The sequence below is a fragment of the Tachyglossus aculeatus genome, chromosome 4, assembly GCF_015852505.1.
Source record: "Tachyglossus aculeatus isolate mTacAcu1 chromosome 4, mTacAcu1.pri, whole genome shotgun sequence".
NCBI lineage: Eukaryota > Metazoa > Chordata > Mammalia > Monotremata > Tachyglossidae > Tachyglossus > Tachyglossus aculeatus.
This window is the reverse complement of record NC_052069.1, coordinates 114,278,471-114,299,117: the sequence shown is the minus strand read 5'-3', so window position 1 is coordinate 114,299,117 and position 20,647 is coordinate 114,278,471. Positions and strand designations below refer to the sequence as shown.

At 48.0% G+C, this 20,647-nt stretch overlaps 1 protein-coding gene across 7 annotated transcripts in view; it reads left to right on the top strand.

Annotated features, from left to right (window-relative positions):
• FUBP3 (far upstream element binding protein 3) overlaps positions 1-5,192 on the top strand; it is a 67,033-nt gene extending 61,841 nt beyond the window's left edge. For 5 of the 7 annotated variants that reach the window (XM_038745042.1, XM_038745046.1, XM_038745044.1 and 2 more), the window contains 3 exons: positions 229-300; positions 2,414-2,541; positions 3,788-5,192. In XM_038745042.1, coding sequence (XP_038600970.1) covers positions 229-300; positions 2,414-2,541; positions 3,788-3,796 — 209 coding nt within the window. In that variant the 3' untranslated portion in view covers positions 3,797-5,192. The remainder of the gene's footprint in view (positions 1-228; positions 301-2,413; positions 2,542-3,787) is intronic. The other 2 variants (XM_038745047.1, XM_038745045.1) reach the window with 1 other exon arrangement.
• The last annotated feature ends 15,455 nt before the right edge of the window (positions 5,193-20,647 follow it).

Genomic DNA, 20,647 nt, shown 5'->3' with positions numbered 1-20,647 from the left:
AAATCCCCCCGGGACCGGGCCCATCCCCGTCTTCCCGGCTCAGGATCAGGAATCCCACTCAGTAGGGCAGTGTGTGCAGCAGAGGGGTTAGGGCAGAGAGGCCCTGGGGGTGCCGTCCTCAGGAGCCGGGGGACAGTCCGGCGGGGGGAGGAGGTGGGAGGGTGGAAGGGGGAAAGCTGTGGAAAGGCAGAGGGCATCGGCCTGATTGTTTCCGTCCTCTTCACACAGGCCAGCAGAGCCAGCAGCAGAACAGCCAGCCCGACTACAGCAAGGCATGGGAGGAGTATTACAAGAAACAGAGTGAGTGGATCGGGCTTCCTTACGAAGCAGGTGTCCCATGCCATAGCGTATAGTCATCTCTGCTCCTTCAACCCTTTCTTTGGTGGGGGCGGCTCTAACCTCCAAACCCCCTTCTCCTGGGAACGGTATCCAACCCTGGCTTCACCGACGCTGTCCTTTCTTGATCCTCCCTCTATCTCTCTGGCCGTTGGTTTTCAGTCTCCTTTGCGGGCTCCTCCTCTGCCTCCTACCCCCTAACTGTGGGGTCCCTCAAGGGTCAGTTCTGAGTCCCCTTTTGTTCTCCATTGCCTTGGAGATCTCATTTGCTCCTGTGGCTTCAACTACCACTTTTTTGCGGATGATACCCAAATCTCCATCTCCAGCCCTGATCGCTGTCCCTCTGCAGTCTTGCATTTCCACAGCTCTGCTTGGTTGTCATCAGTCGTATTTATTGAGCGCTTACTGTGTGCAGAGCACTGTACTAAGCGCTTGTCCTCCAATCACCTCAAGCTTAACATGTCCAAAACAGAACTCCATATCTTCCCACCCAAACCCTGTCCTCCCCTTGACTTTCTCATCATTTTAGCCGGCACCACCGTCCTTCCCGTCTCGCAAGCCCATAACCTTGATGTTATCCTTGAATCCTCTCTCTCATTCAACCCACATATTCAATCCATCACTAAATCCCGTCAGTCCCACCTTCATATCGCTAAAATCTGCCCTTTCCTCTCCATCCAAACATATATTATACCATGTTATTACAGTCAGTCATCCTGTCCCGCCTGGATTAGCACATCAGGCTTCTTGCTGACCTCCTGTCTGTCCCCCCCCCCTCCAGTTCATACTTCACTCTGCCGCCTGGATCATTTTTCTTCAAAAACGTTCAGGCCCCGTTTCCCCGGTCCTCAAAAAACTACACTGGTTGCCCTTCCACTGCTTCATAAAACAGTAACTCCTCACCATTGGCTTCAAAGCACCTCATCTCACTGCTCTCCTACTACAGCCCAGCCCGCACACTTTGCTTGTCTAACGCCAACCCCTTCACTGGGCCTCGATCTCGCTGCCGACCCCTCGCCCACGTCCTGCTTCAGTCCCGGAACCCCCTCCCTCCTCATCCGACAATTATTCTCCCCCTTTCAAAGCCTTATCGAAGGCACATCTCCACCGAGAGGCCTTCCCGGACTAAGCCCCCCCTTCTCCTACTCCCTCCTGAGTCACCCTGACTTGCTCCCTTTGTTCTTCCCCCGTCCCAACCCTACAGGGCTTATGTACATATCTGTAATTTATTTATATATAAATGTCTGTTGTTTCCCCTCCCATACTGCAAGCACACTGTGGGCAGGGATTGTGTCTGTTTATTGTCATATTGTACTCTCCCAAACGCTTAGTAAAGTCCTCATCGCACAGTAAGCGCTCAATAAATATGAGCATTATTACCCTGTGTTCTCTCCCTTTTGGTGAATACCTCATTGCTATTTCCAGACATCTTTTGGCTCCCCGGTGCTGTGGGGTAGTATCATACTATCCCACTGTACTAAGCGCTTAGTGCAGTGCTCTGCACACAGCGCTCAATAAATATGATTGAATGAATGAATGAATCATACTGTTCTCTACTGAGCTTGCTTTTGAGCAATGAATGACCGCTTCGGGGACCAGAGAATTTGACTGTGGGCCCGGGCCTTTAGTACTTAGCCCAAGCAGACGACACTTTTGATTTTTCAGGGGCCGTGTTGGGGTTGCGAATTATCCGAGCCTTTTGCAGTTTCATCTCCCCCTTCCCTCTCCTCCTCTCTCCTCCCCTTCCCTCCCTCCTCCTCCTCCTCCTGGCCATCCCTTAGCTCATTCACATCTCCAGCGGAGGGTGGGCAGAAAGGAGTAAAGATAAAGTGCAGATCAGAGACCGGTCTTGACAGGAAAGGAACCCAGCAGCTAAAAGGGCAGTTGAGGGTTTTTCAGTGTCTACAAAAGCACCGTTCTCCAATAACGCATCCAGGAAGGGAGTGGATTTGTAAGGAGCGCCAACTGGTGATAAAGGAGTGTCTGAAACGCCAACCTTCTGGTGACAGTTTGACCTTGAACGTCTCCTCTGGATGCTGCTTCCTCTAACCCGCTTTCCCTCTTCTCTGTCAATCAGGTCACGCCGCCAATGCTGCTTCTCAGGCAAGCTCCCAGCCGGACTACACTATGGCCTGGGCGGAGTATTACAGACAGCAGGCTGCTTTCTATGGGCAAACATTAGGGCAGGCTCAGGCCCACAGTCAGGTCTGTATTCCACCCGGTTTTTCGTCGGTTGTTCTAGTGGTGTTTGTTAAGCACTTACTTTGTGCCAGGCACTTTGCTAAGCGCTGGGCTAGATACAAGCTAATCAGGATGGACACGTTTGACAGATGAGGGGCCCGAGACCTGGAGAAGTCAAGCGGCTTGCCCACAGTCCCACAGCAGGACGGATCTAGAACCCAGGTCCTCGGACTCCTGGGCCCGTGCGCTTTCCACTAGGCCTCGTTGCTACTTTTTTCCCCAACAGGCCAGGGATTGAACGGGAGCAAATGAGCTCAGCAACAGGTGGGCCAGCCGGCCCTATTCCTCTAGTACCCCCAGGCCACACCCCCATCTTCCATTCTTGAGTGGGCTGGGGCGGTTAGACCGGTGGAAGAGTGAAATGGACTCAACTCGTGGAGCAAATGAACGTCCTCTCGGCAGCCATCGCTGGCCCTCCGCCTCAGTAAGCTGCAGAGAACTGGGCCGTGTTTGTGCCACAGCGAATCCCACCCTCCGTCCCTCTCCTTCCCCTTCCCGATCCGTTTTCCAAGGAGCCCCCTCTAAGGCCACTTGGCCCCAGGCCCTCTGGGCCTTGCCCGCTGGCGGTGGGGCCTGCTAGCGCCCGCAAAGCGGAGGTTGTTCGTGAAGAGTGGGAAGTTACAGCGGGGCTGCTTCAGCACAGCAGCAAGGGGGCTTTCCAGGATGCCTAAAGGACTTTGGGCCAGTCAGTCTATAGGCGTAAGAGTGGTGGCGGCTATACGTTGTGAGAGACCCCGGCCAAGCGTCGGTCGATGGTTTTATCGAGCGCTTAGCATGTGCCGAGCACTGTACTCAGCACTTGGGAGAGGACAGTACGGCAGAGTTAGCAGGTAGGTTCCCTACCCACAGCGAGCTTCCAAATCCAAGGTTCCCACCTCCTTACCTCCGTTGCCCGATGTCGGTCACCTCGTCCCTGGGGACCCAAACGGATCGCACGTACCGCCCCGGCGGGCCGAGAACCGGGCCGGGAGGACAAGCCAACGCTCCTCCACCTTCCCGACGGCTCTGGAGCCCAGCTCCGTTTGCTCTCCGCTCCCTGCCCGGTGACGGCGGCGATCCCAAGGGAACGTCCTCGCGGGCGGCGTCCGTCCCCCGTCCCGACGCGGACTCGAGGCCAGACTGCCCCGGCCTCCCGACCGTCGCCGAAACGCGGACGCCAAAGAGAGTCTGCCGCCGACTAACTTCTCCTCTTCTCTCATTTCTCTCACAGGAGCAGTAGAACAACGTCCTTGGGGCGGATTTTTTTTTTTTTCCCTCTTGGAATCATTGTGGAAGAAAACCTTTTTGTAACAGAGGTTTCTAGATTTGCAACATTTTGATGAAGACTTTTCTGTTTGTGAAACACTAGTTGTAGGATAATCTATACTGAACTTTTCTAAGAATCAGGAACAATTAGTAATGTACTAAACTTATGGACATACTGGTTATTATGGGTTTTGTTTTGGTTTTTTTTTTTGTTCTGTTTTGTTTTTTTTTTTTATCCGTTTCCAAATTTGTAAACTCTGGGATTCTTTTTGGAGAAGTCAGAGCATTACAAGCACCAAAATGCACCCCAGAGCAACGACATTTCAATATGTGGCTTTTTGTGTGTGTGTGTTCTCCTCTTCATTTTCAATCTTTTCTGTTGCAACAGAAAGAGTGGCTTGGAAGTCTTAGGTGGTATGTAACAAATCCTAAAAAAAAATTTTTAAAAAAGCAGTATTTAAATATTCTTAAATATGTAAATTCATTAAATGTTTTACTTCTAATTTCTTGTATCTTGGCTGTCTGATTTTATTGCATTTTAAAAAAAAATGAACTATGGTATGTATTGTAATTAATTATGTGAATTCTGTATTGAGACAGTTGCTGTTTTGCTGTCAGGCAAGTTATGGGAGGGGGCATTTTGTAGGGTTTGTATAATTTCTAGAGTTCTAAAGGGGTAATATAAAATGTGTTAATTTTTTTAGCAATACATTTTTTTCATGTTTCCATTGCTGGTTGCATTTGTGTATCTAAGACCTCCAAGCTTGTTTTAAAAACAAAAGAAACCCCTTCCTCTATGCTCTCAGAAATATAAATACTGTTATTTTTAATATTAAAATGAATCTGCTATTAGTACCTTTAACAAACACTGTGGAACATTAAACCGTATAAAAGGTAGTAACTATTTTTTAATTCCAGGGTGTTTTTTGCTTTTTTCATTTTTCTTTGAAATATTTTCTTATCTAATATTTGTCAAATTACCTAGAGAAATAAATGAATCTAGTATTAACCACAGTATGCGTTAAATAATTTTGATTTAATAAAAGGGATACTATGATTTCCAATGTTTACTGTAGTGTTTCTTGTACAGATAACAGTGTATTTTTAAAGGAAAAAAAAAACGGAATTGAAGCTATTTTTTCTTGCATTTTTAATTGACCTGCGGGACATTCCGTTTTGAAATGTACTGAAGTTACTGTTCTTGGTTTTCCTCTTTCCTCTTATTTTCCTTATAATGCTTGAAATGTCTAACGATAAAAAAAAAAAGCAATTGGATAATGGTGAGCATGATGTTAAAAAAAAAAAGGTGTTCTTTTTATTTGACTGACAGTTGCATTTTACACTCTATATAATAAAATTTCCACAAGGCGTCTTGTGGGTGAAGTATTTTTAGTCTGCTTCTTTGCATTCGCTTGCAGCCCTGCTCCCACCCCACCGGATAGACCCCGCTATCCGCCTCGTTCGGCCGGAGCTCCGCCCTCACATCTACTTCGTTGGGCTCGCGTCGGCCCAGCGGTTTTGTATAATTCGGTGTTACTGATTGGAAAAGCTTTAATTACAAGCGGCCCATCTTATCTGCCACGTCGAAGGCAGGGGCTGGGGTTTCCTCAGAAGAAGCGGAGGCGCCGTCATTGCTCGCAAGTGTCTGGGGCTCCAAGGTGACGTTGCAGGGGAGCGATGGAGACGGGAATCTGATCGGATCTGCAGCCGTATAAACGCGCTTCCTTTCCTGTAACTGAGTCAGCAGAGTGTTCCCTACGTGCCTCCCCTCCCCAATACACACGGTGCTTAGAAATGACCATCTGCCCCTCTCTTCGTGGACTAACTCAAGTCAAGGAGAAGCAGCGTGGCTCAGTGGAAAGAGCCCGGGCTTTGGAGTCCGAGGTCATGGGTTCAAATCCCGGCTCTTGTCAGCTGGGTGACTTTGGGTGACTCACTTCACTTCTCTGGGCCTCAGTTCCCTCATATCTGGAAAATGGGGAGTAAGACTGTGAGCCCCCCGACTTCGGGTGACTCACTTCACTTCTCTGGGCCTCAGTTCCCTCATCTGGAAAATGGGGAGCCCCCTGTGAGCCAACCTGATCACCTTGTAACCTCCCCAGCGCTTAGAACAGTGCTTTGCACGTAGTAAGTACTTAATAAATGCCATTATTATTATTATTACCTTTGCCCGGTGAATTCTCCTGCTCCTGGACTTGATAATAGTAACAATAATAAAGGAATAATTGTGGTATTCAAGTGCTTACCGTAATGTCAAGGGCTGTTCTGCACACTGGGGTAGGTAGAAGTTTATCAGGTCAGACCGCGTCCCTGTCCTGCATGGGCTCACGGTCTAGGCGGGAGGGAGTCGGATCTATCTCCCCATTTTACAGATGAGGAAACTGAAGTGCCGAGAGGTTGACTTGCCCAAGGTCACATAGGTGGCAGAGTCGGGATTAGAACCCAGGTCCTCTGGCTTCCAGGCGCGTGCTCTTTCCACTAAGCCAGGCGGGTTTGGGTGGGGATGATGGAGGTTGCCTTTCTGTTGGCCTCGAGTGTCCGGGAGATTCGGTTTCAGTGACGATGGTCCACAGAGACGTTTGCTCCCCTTCCTTACGGTGGAGTCGGGGCTAGTGGGACCTGAGCCTGTGACCAGCCTTGAAAGTTAGCTATATATATATATATTTTTTTTTTTAATTGAGGCCGTGTCAAGGAAATCCTGCTCCGGCAGATCAAAGCTCCGAAAGGCCGGGCAGATTTTATTATTAATAATATTTGTTACGCACTCACTGTATGCCAAGCGCTGTACTAAACACTGGGGCAGGTACAAGATAATGAGGTCCCATACGGGGCGCTCAGTTTTAAGTAGGGGGGAGAACGGTAGGGAATCCCCGTTTTGCAGATGAGGGAACTGAGGCACGGAGAGGTTAATTGCCTTACCGGGCTCACGCAGCAGATAAGTGGCAGAGCAAGTACTGGAACTCAGGCCTTCCCAGTTCCCAAGCTCTTTCCACTAGGCCGTGACTTGGGGACAGAACAGAGAAGTTTGGATGGAGAGGCGTGCTGGTAACTCTTTCCTATGCATCATACCGTTTTATGTTTTTGCTTGACGTACAGAGAGGCTGCTGGTTTTTCTTCTAATAATAGTAATGATAGCATTTATTAAGCGCTTACTATGTGCAAAGCACTGTTCTAAGCGCTGGGGAGCTTACAAGGTGATCAGGTTGTCCCACGGGGGGCTCACAGTCAATCCCCATTTTACAGATGAGGGAACTGAGGCGCAGAGAAGTGACTTGCCCAAAGTCACCCAGCTGACAGTTGGCGGAGCCGGGATTTGAACCCATGACCTCTGACTCCAAAGCCCGGGCTCTTTCCACTGAGCCACGCTGCTTCTAGTCCCTACAATTGCAACAGTTCGTATCGTACCGAGGTTTCCGGGATTCATCCGAGGGCGTCTGGGGCCTTGCTGTTTTTCCCTACCCGTGAATCGCTCCTCGATTTGAGTTCTTGAGCCTTTAAAATGAATTTAACCTAATCTGTGCATCTCTGGAGCACTTCTGCCTCGCCCCCTTTATTTCTTTTTGTCTCGTCTTCCCCGCTGTCTCAATCTCAAAAAAAAAAAAAGGCATATGTGGCCCTGATAGGTCAAGAAGGGGTGTGGGGAGAATCCCATCTGCAGCAATATTGAGGCCCATTGAAAGCCGGAAGAAAAAAAAGGGGATATGGCATCTTTAAATACACCTCTAGAGAATCGAGTTTGACGTTGAGAGATTGAATAGTAAAAGCCACTTGCAGGGAGGAGGAGGAGGGAGGGGGGCGAGCAAGAGGAGGGCATAAACGCTGATGATGGGAATGGGAATTGGGGAGAGGGCATTACAGACAAGACTTCCTTCTAATTCATCTTCCAAGCTCTGTGCCAAAACAGCATTTGGCATGGTTCACAGGGAGCAATTGTGTGATAATGAACCCTAAGGTGTCCCTTAATTGAAGACTGAGTATTGCGGCTTGTGCCAAGAGTCATAAATGGCACAGGATTGCGGGAGGATGCATTTTCTTAAATGTATCTGTAAGTACAGATTAGCGCTTTTCCCCAGTGAAATGCCCATACTATAAATTATGGAAATATCTCCTTCTGATGCAACCTTTTATTGAGGGGGTGGGGCAGGGGAGGGGGAAAAAAAAGAAGTTTGCAAGCATTTGAAATTTGGCCTCTCATTAAGATGGCGCCCGAGGAAGATGGTTTTTCATCAGCAGTCTGGTGTCCTGGAAGGCTAAAGTGCTTGAAATGTACCAAGTTCAGCGATTGCTTTCCATTAAGAAAGCTGCGCGGTCATCACAGTTAGGACAGTGTGTTCGGGGGAAATTCAGAGGCCTTTTTCGGCTCCTGTTGTTCCCCCAGTCGCCCCGTCCTTGCCCGGGCCCGCCAGGGGCAGAGAGGCCCGGTGGGCAGACCCGGACGTCGCACAAGCGCACACAGTAAGCGCTCAATAAATACGATTGATGATGATGATGATGACAAGCGAGTCGTAAGTTCCCAAGCGCTTAGTACAGTGCTCTGCCCACAGTAAGTGCTCAATAAATATGATTGATTGATTGATTGATTGCTTACAGCCTGCTCCTGTTGGCCCTCACCAGGTCCCCTGGTTGGCATGGTTGATTCGTTCATTCATTCAATCGTCTTTATGACGTGCAGAGCACTGTACTAAGCGCTTGGGAAGTCCAAGTTGGCAACATATAGAGACGGTCCCTACCCAACAACGGGCTCACCGTCTAGAATCTGTCCCGTCTCCTAACCGTCGCCCACCCTTTTCCTTCTCGGGTGGGCCAAAGAGCAGTCAATCAATCGTATTTATTGGGCAATTACTTTCGCAGAGTACTGTGCTAAGCGCTTGGAAGAGTACAAGTGAATTAGCAGACCTGTTCCCTACCCATAACGATAATACGATTATCAATATAACAATATAATACAAGATAACAATAAATACGATTGAATGAATAACGAGCTTACAGTCTACGGGGGAGCAGTATCATGCTCTTCGGGTTTTTATCTCTCTTTACCTCTTGTGTGATTTTTTAAGGCTCCCCGGTGCCGGGTTGTTGACGTTCATTCATTCGGTCGTATTTATTGAGCACTTACTGTGTACAAAGCATTCATTCATTCAGTCAGTCGTATTTATTGAGCGCTTACTGTGTGCAGAGCACTGGACTAAGCGCTTGGGAAGTACAAGTACTGTACTAAGCATTTGGGAGAGTGCAATATAACAACAAACTGACTGAGCCCCCTCCTTCCTCTCCCCTTCCTCCCCCTCCCCATCCCCCCACTTTACCTCCTTTCCCTCCCCACAGCACCTGTATATATGTATAGATGTTTGTAGGTATCACTCTATTTATTTATTTATTTTATTTGTTTTATTTTATTTGTACATATTTATTCTATTTATTTTATTTTGTTAATATGTTTTGTTTTGTTCTCTGTCTCCCCCTTCTAGACTGTGAGCCCACTGTTGGGCAGGGACCGTCTCTATATGTTGCCAACTTGGACTTCCCAAGCGCTTAGTCCAGTGCTCTGCACACAGTAAGCGCTCAATAAATACGATTGAATGAATGAACAAACAGACCCACTCCCTGCCCACAATGAGCTCACTTTCATTCATTCATTCATTCATTCAGTCGTATTTATTGAGCGCTTACTGTGTGCAGAGCACTGGACTAAGCACTTTGGAAGTACAAGTTGGCAACATATAGTGACGGTCCCTACCCAACAACGGGCTCACAGTCTAGAAGGGAGAGACAGACAACTTAACAAAATATATTAACAAAATAAAATACATAGAATAGTAAATATGTACAAGAAAAATAAATAGAGTAATAAATCTGTACAAACATATATACAGGTGCTGTGGGGAGGGGAAGGAGGTAGGGTGGGGGGATGGGGAGGGGGAGAGGAAGGAGGGGGCTCAGTCTGGGAAGGCCTCCAATGTCTCACCCTCTTGTGTGACTCAGTGGAAAGAGCCCGGGCTTTGGAGTCAGAGGTCATGGGTTCAAATCCTGCCTCCACCATTTGTCAGCTGTAGGACTTTGGGCAAGTCACTTCACTTCTCTGGGCCTCAGTTCCCTCATCTGTAAAATAGGGATTAAGACTGTGAACCCCCTGTGGGACAACCTGATCACCTTGTAACCTCCCCAGCGCTTAGAACCGTGCTTTGCACATAGTAAGCACTTAATAAATGCCATCATCATTATTATTATTATTGAGGTGGTGCCTCAGAGTAGCAGCGGCTCAGTGGAAAGATCACGGGCTTGGGAGTCAGAGGTCATGGGTTCAAATCCAATCTCCGCCAATTGTCATTTGTGTGACCTTGGGCAAGTCACTTAACTTCTCAGTGCCTCAGTTACCTCATCTGTAAAATGGGGATTAAGACCGTGAACCCCCACGTGGGACAACCTGATCACCTTGTATCCTCCCCTGCGCTTTGAACAGTGCTTTGCACATAGTAAGCGCTTAACAAATGCCATCATTACTATTATTATTGTTACCAGCTGGGACTAAAAAGATGAACAGTACCACAAGATTCCCCATTAGCTCTGGGAAATTGGTCACTTTAAAGCTGGTCTACACCCACATGTTTTCCCCGCAGGAGACCCCCCAGTGATTCGCTTCTATTTTAAGGTGGGAGGAGAGGATAGAGAGGATGAGAAGAAAGAAGAAATGGGGAATGGCAGGCCTTAAAGAAGTCCTAGATCCCCTCCGTTGGTGAGGGAGGCCGGGTTTGGACTGTGAGGATAGAGTAGTCCAAGTTAGTATGGACCTCCAGAGTTTTATGGGTGAATGGGGGAGGCCCGGTTGACAAGGCCCAAGGGAAACCAGCACTTAAAACAGTGCTTTGCACATAGTAAGCGCTTAACTATTATTATTATTATTATTATTATTATTATTATTATTATTATTATTATTATTATTATTATTATTATTTAGGACCAGGGGTTCGAAGGCCCTTGATTTTTGCTGCCAGCGAGGTTTGGGAATGACAGGCTGGGGATGGGAAGAAAGTAAAATAAACTCCCAAGTTTTCCCTTTCCCCCGTTTTTTGTAACAATGTTATTTTCACGTTGTCCAAGGCACGACAGGGAAAACAGGCTGTATCAAAGGGAGACAGGTACGAATCTGTCTGGCTATTAACGCTTTCCCAACCGATTATCTTCCTGCCCTTGCTCTTATCATTTAAGGAAATCCTATTTCAAGCACATTAAAAAGGAACCTCTGATCTTTGGATTCTCTCCCTCTCCCTCCCTCTGTCTCTAATCCTTGCCTTGCTGGGTTGCAGGTGTCTTTGGCCCTGGGCGATTATCCAGTCCCTTCCCATTGTAGCTCCTGTCACTCACTTGTCTGTCCTGCCCAGCCAAATTCACACCGAGCCCCAGGAACCCTTGTATGGACAATTCACTGGGGAATATTAAACTTCTTCTCCGCAGAATCATTACAACGGGCTGGCAGAGGCTGCCGCTCTGTTTGTTTTGCAGAGAAAAGGGGGACGACAAGGGTTGAGCCTCCGCAGGAGAGGTAATAAAGGCTTCTTTTGCTCCATATCAGGACTGACACACGAGGTCACCTGTCAGGAACGACAATGAGATTTCTTTAAAATCCTAGTCGTGTCTTCCCCCCACACCCCGTGGGAAGTCACACAGCAGACCAGTGGAAAAGTCGGGATTAGGAAGGACCCAGATCCCTCCTACTCCTAGTCCCTTCCTCAATCCCTTAGGCCCTGCTGCTCCTCAAATCTGTTCTAACCCCAGCCCCGCCGCATCTCAGCGGTGTGACTTTGGGCAAATCACTTCGCTTCTCTGTGCTTCAGTTACCTCGCTGTAAAATGGGGAATGGGACCGTGAGCCCCACGTGGGACGGGGACGGCATCCAACTCGATTTGCTTGTATCCACCCCAGCGCTTAGTAAAGTGCCTCTATTTATTTATTTATTTTACTTATACATATCTATTCTATTTATTTTATTTTGTTAGTATGTTTGGTTTTGTTCTCTGTCTCCCCCTTTTAGACTGTGAGCCCACTGTTGGGTAGGGACTGTCTCTATATGTTGCCAACTTGTACTTCCCAAATGCTTAGTATGGTGCTCTGCACACAGTAAGCGCTCAATAAATACAATTGATTGATTGATTGATTGATTGCCTGGCACATAGTAAGCACTTAACAAATATAATTACTGTTATTAAAGAGGATCGAGAAGGGGTTGAGGGAGGAAAGAGGATGCAAACTGGCAGAGCCAAAGGGGGCAGATACCATAGGAAGGATGGACTGAAATGCAGGCTGGGAAGAGGGAGAGAAACTGGAGAACAGATCAGGAAGGAGGTTGGCCGGTGGGATGAATCAAAAGGGCTGGTAGTCGAGTGGAGAAGACAGGAGGAGAGATCCGAATAATAATAATAATAATGGCATTTATTAAGCGCTTACTATGTGCAAAGCACTGTTCTAAGCGCTGGAGAAGTGACAAGGTGATCAGATTGTCCCACGGGGGGGCTCACAGTCTTAATCCCCATTTTACAGATGAGGCAACTGAGGCACAGAGAAGTGAAGTGACTTGCCCAAAAGTCACACAGCTGACAATTGGCAGAGCTGGGATGGGTATAAGTGGAAAGAAATCTAGAGGGGGAGAAGGGTATAAATAGAAATGAGTCTAGGGGGGAGACGGGTATAAACAGAAATGAATCTAGAGGGGAGACGGGTATAAGTGGAAAGAAATCTACAGGGGGAGATGGGTATACGTGGAAAGAAATCTACAAGGGGAGATCCAAACAGTTGTGAATAAGGGCAGCTTGGAAACATGAACAAGGACCGGAAATTCTGGAGCGGCCTCGGGATTGGGGCAGAGTTACTGGCATCTGGGTCTGGGCCCTGGGATGGAGGCCAGGATGGGCCCTTGGGGAAGATTGGTTGGTGGGGAAGAGGTCTGAGGGTGTGCCATCTGCGGGTATTCACAGCTTTTCTCCGGAGCTCTCAAAGGTTGGGTTTCCTTCTGTCTCTTTTAGACTGTGAGCCCACTGTTGGGTAGGGACTGTTTCTATATGTTGCCAATTTGTACTTCCCAAGCCCTTAGTACAGTGCTCTGCACATAGTAAGTGCTCAATAAATACGATTGATTGATTGATTGATTGATTTTACCTGTGAAACCGTGGTAATTGTCCTGGCCTTGTGCTTCCCTCCGACTCCTGTCGGGGATGAGAAGGGCAGACAGTCAGGGAGGTGAAAGGCCCTTGGGAAAATCCCATCTTCTTCCCCTTGTTAATTATTGTCGAGATGAATAACTATAAGGAATCAATTCACATGTTCTGAGCCCCGCAGGGAACACCAGGCTGCCCTGCTCCGGACAGGGATTTTCAAGAGGAAATTTGTCCCTGAGCTGGAGGTGCCAAAAGGAATCCAGCAGAGGAGTGGTCATTGGAACAGCTGTTCGGGACTCCATTGGTCTCTTTCCCAGGCAAGCTCAATTCCCTATGGCAGGCAGGTCCTCCGGGGCCACAGGGGGTTATGCTCTAGTCTGGGAGAGTTCGGGAAGCAGTCCCCCACAGAAGACGGCCCAGGCCTCCCTGAGTCAGGAATTCCTTCCACCTTCCTCTCACCCCAGGGGGAAGGCCCAGACCCTGCAATGGAGAATCCACTTCCCCAGGCAAGTGGCAGAGCTGGAATTCGAACCCATGACCTTCTAACTCCTAGGCCCTTGCTCTACCCACTAATCCACGCTGCTTCCATCCCCAGTGGCTATTAGACTTTTTCCATGTTGGGTGTGGAGGTCTATCCGAAGGACACGAAAGTCACGAGGGACTCTTCTTCCTCCTCTCCCAAACTCATTTTTCCTCGAATTGAGTCCCTTAATCTCTCCCCCATCCCCTCTTCCCTATTCCCATTGTGCACCTACCCTCCCATAGCCAGTCAATCAGGACAGGGATGCTGAATTGGAAGTCGACCCCGCTCAAGGCCTGGATTCTAAGATAGCAGGGCCAGAAGGGCCAGCTGACCCTGGGAGATATCCTTGCTCTGGATGGGCTACTGCTCTGGATTTTCCACTTAACACCGTATATGCGAACACCCAGTAGATATCGCTTAAAGAACTCATATTGGTCGCTGGGTCCCTGGTGAAGTGGGGAGGGCAGATGTTTATCCTAGGTTGGCAGGGTCTCATTCAGTCTTTCCCGTCCTCCCCTCTCGTTCCACTAAACAGTTCCCCAAGTTATTGCAGCACAGGGGAATCACGGTGGGGTTTCTAAAGCAGTGGAAAGATCTAAGGGGAAAATCTGGGCCCTGGGGAAAATCTGGAGTTGCTTTCATTCACGCTTTTCAAACGTGGAATGCACACGTGTGAAGGAACTATTCGGTATCCTCCCTAGATGCGCTCTCTGGAGGCCCGGGTTTTCCGATTCCTCCTTCAGACTGACCTTAGTAAGTGCTTCATAAATGCCATTATTATTATTATTAATCAATCAATCAATCGTATTTATTGAGCGCTTACTGTGTGCAGAGCACTGTACTAAGCGCTTGGGAAGTACAAGCTGGCAACATAGAGACAGTTCCTACCCAACAGTGGGCTCACAGTCCAGGAGGGGGAATTATTATTATTATTATTAATATTTCAGGGGAGGTAATTCTGTATCTTTGGGGAGGTAATTCTGTATCTTTTCTAGAAAATATCCTTGCCTTTATGATCTTTGAGACTCTGTTTTTCACTTAATAAGAGCCAGGATGGTACCATGATTCCTTGGCTTTTTACAGTCCCTTGTCCCAGGAAATATCATCACCTTCATCTTCCTGATATTCCAGGGGGGCAGGGAGTGGCAGGGATTATCGGTCCCGTTTTCCAGCTGGAGAAACCCCCAGAGAGGTTAAAGTGACGCAGCTACTCGATGGCTGAACTTGGGATAAGAATCCAGGCTTCCTGAATCTCAATCCAGAGCTCATTCCTCTGTCCCAAATCTCCAGCCTGCCCTCCGGCTTAATTCCTCTTAATTCGACCCGCTCGAGTTAGACTCTGAGCCCCAATAATCAATCTTATTTCATTCAATCGGTCATATTTGTTGGGCGCTTACTGTGTGCCGAGAAGTGTGTTTAGCACTTGGGAAAGTACAATATAATGAGCTTGCAGTCTAGATAGAGATACAAGCATTAAATATGAATAAATTATGGACATGTACATAAGTGCTGTGGGACTGAGGGAGGGATGAAGAAAGGGTGAAAATCCAAATCCAAACCCCATGAGTGCAACTAGAGAAGCAGCATGGCCTAGTGGGTAGACCACGGGACTGGGAGTCAGAAGGACCTGAGTTCTAATCCCACCTGTGCCGCTTAGAGAAGCAGCGTGGCTCAGTGGAAAGAGCCCGGGCTTTGGAGTCAGAGGTCATGGGTTCTAATCCCAGCTCTGCCAACTGTCAGCTGTGTGACCTTGGACAAGTCGCTTCACTTCTCTGGGCCTCAGTTCCCTCATTTGTAAAATGGGGATTAAGACTGTGAGCCCCCCGTGGGACAACCTGATCACCTTGTAACCTCCCCAGTATTTAGAACAGTGCTTTGCACATAGTAAGCACTTAATAAATGCCCTTATTATTATTATCTGCTGTGTGGCCTTGGGCAAGTCACTTCCCTTCTCTGCATCTCAGTTACCTCATCTATAAAATGGGATTAAGACTGATTAAGCCCCATCTGGTATACGGACTCTATCTAACCTGATTAGCTTGTATCTAACCCAGCACTGAGTACAGTGAAGCAGCGTGGCTCAGTGAGAGGAGCACGGCCTTAGGAGTCAGAGGTCATGGGTTCTAATCCCAGCTCCGCCACTTAGCTGTGTGACTTTGGGCAAGTCACTTCACTTCATTCATTCATTCAGTTGTATTTATTGAGCGCTTACTGTGTGCAGAGCACTGTACTAAGGGCTTGGGAAGTACAAGTTTGTAACACATAGAGACGGTCCCTACCCAACAGCAGGCTCACAGTCTAGAAGGGGGAGACAGACAACAAAACAAAACATATAAACCAAATAAAATAAATAGAATAAATATGTACATGTAAAATAAATAAATAAATAGAGTAATAAATACGTACAAACATGTGTACGTATATACAGGTGCTGTGGGGAGAGGAAGGAGGTAAGGCGGGGAGATGGAGAGGGGAAGGAGGGGGAGAAGAAGGAGGGGGCTCAGTCTTCTCTGGGCCTCAGTTCCCTCATCTGTAAAATGAGGATTAAAAGTGTGAGCCCCACATGGGACAACCTGACTACCTTGTACCCCCTCCCCAGCGCTTAGAACAGTGCTTGGCACATAGTAAGCGCTTAACAAATGCCATTATTATTATTATTATTATTACAGTGTCAGGCACATAGTAAGAACTTAACAAATACCATTAAAAAAAATGTGACAGGGACTGTGTCCAACTTGAATATCTTGTATCTACCCCAGTGCCTAGTATAGTGCTTGTCACATAATAAGTACTTCATCGATATCATAATAATAGCCATAATAATAATAATTGGACAGAGGTTATCAAGGGAGGCAACACTCCAGTGGGCCAGGCTCACTCAACTGCCACAGTGCAGCCCAATAATAATAATGATGGCATTTGTCAAGCGTTTACTATGTGCAAAGCACTGTTCTAAGCGCTGGGGGGATACAAGGTGATCAGATTGTCCCACGTGGGGCTCACAGTCTTAATCCCCGTTTTACAGATGAGGGAACTGAGGCCCAGAGAAGTTAAGTGACTTGCCCAAGGTCACACAGCAGACAAGTGGCAGAGCTGGGATTCGAACCCATGACCCCTGACTCCAAAGCCCGGGCTCTTTCCATTGAGCCACGCTAGTTCCCAGGGAACAGGAATCCAAAGGGAACAGGAATCCCTCAGAGTCAGATCTCCCTCCTCAGAATTGGTCCTGGAGAGGTAAACTGCTCCGTATTATCCTCAGTCTTTTCCGAGGGATCCGGTCCCACTTGTCCTACATCGGACGGTAGGGAGGTCTCAGCTCCTTTTCTCCGTAAACCTGAATTCCCTTTGAGGAATGAAGCAAGGTGGGACACGCCACGGCCTAGTGGAAAGAGAATGGTGCTGAGAGGTAGAGGACCTGGGTTCTAATTCCAGCTCGGCCACTTGCCTGCTGTGTGACCTTGGGCAAGTCACTTAACTTCTCTGGGCCTCAGTTACCTCATCTGTAAAAAGGTGATTCAATACCTGCTCCCCCTCCTACTTAGGCTGCGAGCACCCTGTGGGATAGGGATTGTGTCCAAGCTAATTAATTTATACCTCCCCCAGTGCTTAGAACAGGGCTTGCACATAGCCCCCTCCTTCCTCTCCCCCTCCTCCCCCTCTCCATCCCCTCCCCACAGCACCTGTATATATGTATATATGTTTGTACGTATTTATTACCCTATTTATTTATTTTACTTGTACATATTTATTCTATTTATTTTATTTTGTTAATATGTTTTGTTTTGTTGTCTGTCTCCCCCTCCTAGATTGTGAGCCTGCTGTTGGGTAGGGACCGTCTCTAGATGTTGCCAACTTGTACTTAGTACAGTGCTGTGCACACAGTAAGCGCTCAATAAATACAATTGAATTGAATGAATGAATGAAAGTGCTTAACAAATGCCACAGTTGTTATGAATTATTATTACGGCCCCTGCCCTTTATAAGCTTCCATTCGGTGGGAAAGGCGAAACCAAGAAGACTCAACTCTGATCCCAATCAAGCTTTCAATGTTGGTAAAATGGGCGCAGTGTAGGATGTGGGGAGGACCAACCTCTGGGACAATTAGATTCCCACCACACTTTCCAGAAGGACAAAACAAAGTCCAGGGACCGGGGAAGTTAATAATAATAATAATGATGGCATTTATTAAGCACTTATTATGTGCAAAGCACTGCTCCAAGCGCTGGGGAGGTTACAAGGTGATCAGGTTGTCCCACATGGGGCTCACAGTCTCCATCCCCATTTTACAGATGAGGTAACTGAGGCACAGAGAAGTTAAGTGACTTGCCCCAAGTCACACAGCGGACAACTGGTGGAGCCAGGATTCAAACCCATGACCAAGTTCTGAGGAAGATCTCCAGGTGAGTCCGAAGGAGGTTGAAGGGAACGATCACTCGCAGCTCTCCTGGAGAGACGAGCCCCTCTCCCTGCATTAGGCAACGTGCAAATCAGTGGATCAAATCAGTGATTATTTATTGAGCACTGTACGAAGCAGTTGGGAGGCTACAATATAGTAGGGTTGGCAGACAGGATTCCTGCCCACAAGGAGCTGACAGTCTAGCAAGAAATGCTCAAGAGGCAGAATCTTCCAAGCCTGCAGGCCCAATACCCCGTTTCCTTCCAGAGAGAGCCCCGGGCCTCCCCATTCCTACCTTCCCTCTTGGTGGTCTTAGGGAGGAGTTGGGACCGTCTGGACTCCCGGAAAATACTCCCCCATCTGCTCCCTGCCCTCAGCCTCCGGCCTACCTCTGGGATGAAAACAATATCATCATCATCATTCATATTTATTGAGTGCTTACTGTGTGCAGAGCACTGTACTAAGCGCTTGGGAAGTACAAATTGGCAACATATAGAGACAATCCATCCTGTGAGGGAGCTGCAGTCAATCAATCAATCAATCAATCAATCAATCGTATTTATTGAGAGCTTCCTGTGTGCAGAGCACTGTACTAAGCGCTTGGGAAGTACAAGCTGACAACATATAGAGACAGTCCCTACCCAACAGTGGGCTCACAGTCTAAAAGGGGGAGACAGAGTCCTCCTAGTCCACATGGCTACCAGCGATTGTCTTAGACATTCAAAAGCGAACATAAACAATCTCAGCACATCTTCCTCCCTGGCTGCTGTCCTAGCAGTTGGTCATTGTGAGAACCGTGGAGAGGGGACCACCTTCCTCCAATTTTAGGCAATCGAGGCTCAGTGAGAGCCGCTAATCCTCCACCTTGCTAGAGCAAGCAATCCAACGGCGAGAGAAATACCTGATGCTTTTCCTTTATGCGGGTGACCTTGCCCAAATAATAATGTCTAGAAATAAGGCCTGACAACGGGGAAGAGACTGGGGTGGGGAGCGGGCAGAGGCAGGGAGTAGGAGAAAGGAACAGAAAGCAAGATGTTGCCTTTCTCTTGGCTTCCCCGAGCCCTGCGGTGAGCAATGGGGATGAGGAGAGGCCGGGCACCCTCCCCCAGAAATGCTTTTTCATCAAGGAGCCATCATCAAGCGGTCCAGATTTCGGAAAACAACCCCTCCCGGAGGGAAAAAAACAACAACAACCCGCCACTCATGCTGCTTTAAATATCTAAGCTGCTTGGCTGTTCCGTTATCTGGGAGGCCTGTAGCCATCCAGGTGCATTTCAAAGGCTCTTTTGTGCTGTTCTCTAAACTTCTGAAACGAGGTCATTAGCCCAGACCAAGATGGAGTTTTGATTGCGTCCCAAAATGGCACACTTTAGAGATTTCAGCCTTTTCTTTTTTTTTTTTCCCGTTCTTTTTTCTTTTTTGGAGTCTCAGATGTTAATAGAAAGGGCAGGAGCGGCCGATAAGAAAGATTTGAATAAGGAAGCCAGTCACTCCCCCTCCCTACACCCCTCACCCAACAGTATCCCAGCTCTCTGAGGCCAGACAAGTGGCGTGGCTCAGTGGAAAGAGCACTGGCTTTGGAGTCAGAGGTCATGGGTTCAAATCCCAGCTCTGCCAACTGCCAGCTGGGTGACTTTGGGCAAGTCACTTCACTTCTCTGTGCCTCAGTGACCTCATCCGTAAAATGGGGATGAAGACTGTGAGCCCCCCGTGGGACAAGCTGATCACCTTGTAACCTACCCGGCGCTTAGAACAGTGCTTTGCACATAGTAAGCGCTTAATAAATGCCATCATCATCATCATCATTCCAGCAAGTGGACAAAGCTGCTGTTTCGGAGGCTGAGGCCAAGAGGAGGCGATCCGGGAAGTGCCTACAGTGTCCGGCTTAAGTGGTTCCAGTGAGGCAGGCAAGGTGGACAAGGGTGGATGATAATAATAATAATAATAATAATAATGTTATTTGTTAAGCACTTACTATGTGCAAAGCACTGTTCTAAGCACTTATTAATAATAATAATGGCATTTATTATGCGCTTACTATGTGCAAAGCACTGTTCTAAGAGCTGGATGTGGCGAGGCAGGATTTACCAGGTATTCTGTTTCCGCTTGGCTCCCCCCATTCAATCCTGAGCCCCGCGAAGATGGGATCTGGAGCTCCTCCTCTTCTATCGGCCCCGTGCTCCACATCCAGGGAATGCCGGGTCAATAATGATGAAAAGACAGGGAGGCGGTGGGCAGTGGGGACGGCCGAGGCCTCTTGGTCGGACCAAATGCTCAGATAAGAGGACTAGACATAAAGTGCGAGTAGGGGATGAGTGGAAAAAGCAGATCGGCTGTTCTAATGGACAGAGGGCAGGCGGGGGAGAAGTGAATTTTGGCCAGGAGAAGTGACCGCATCTTGAGGATTTCTCCTCGGCTTCGCCAACAAGTGGGAAGACCAAGGTCAAGGTCAACGTCAAGTATTTTAGACTGCCCACTGTTGGGTAGGGACTGTCTCTATATGTTGCCAATTTGTACTTCCTAAGTGCTTAGTACAGTGCTCTGCACATAGTAAGTGCTCAATAAATACGATTGATGATGATGATGATGAACAAAAAGCCAGGGTTTCTATAAGTCTCTTCAGAATTGGCAGCACCTCGACAGATTGCCATCATTAAGCTTTACTGAGCACCCATCACCCAGAGGCAGCCTAGCCAGAAGTCCTGGGTTCTAATCCTAACCCTGCCTCACCTCTTGCGTGACCTTGGACAAGTCATT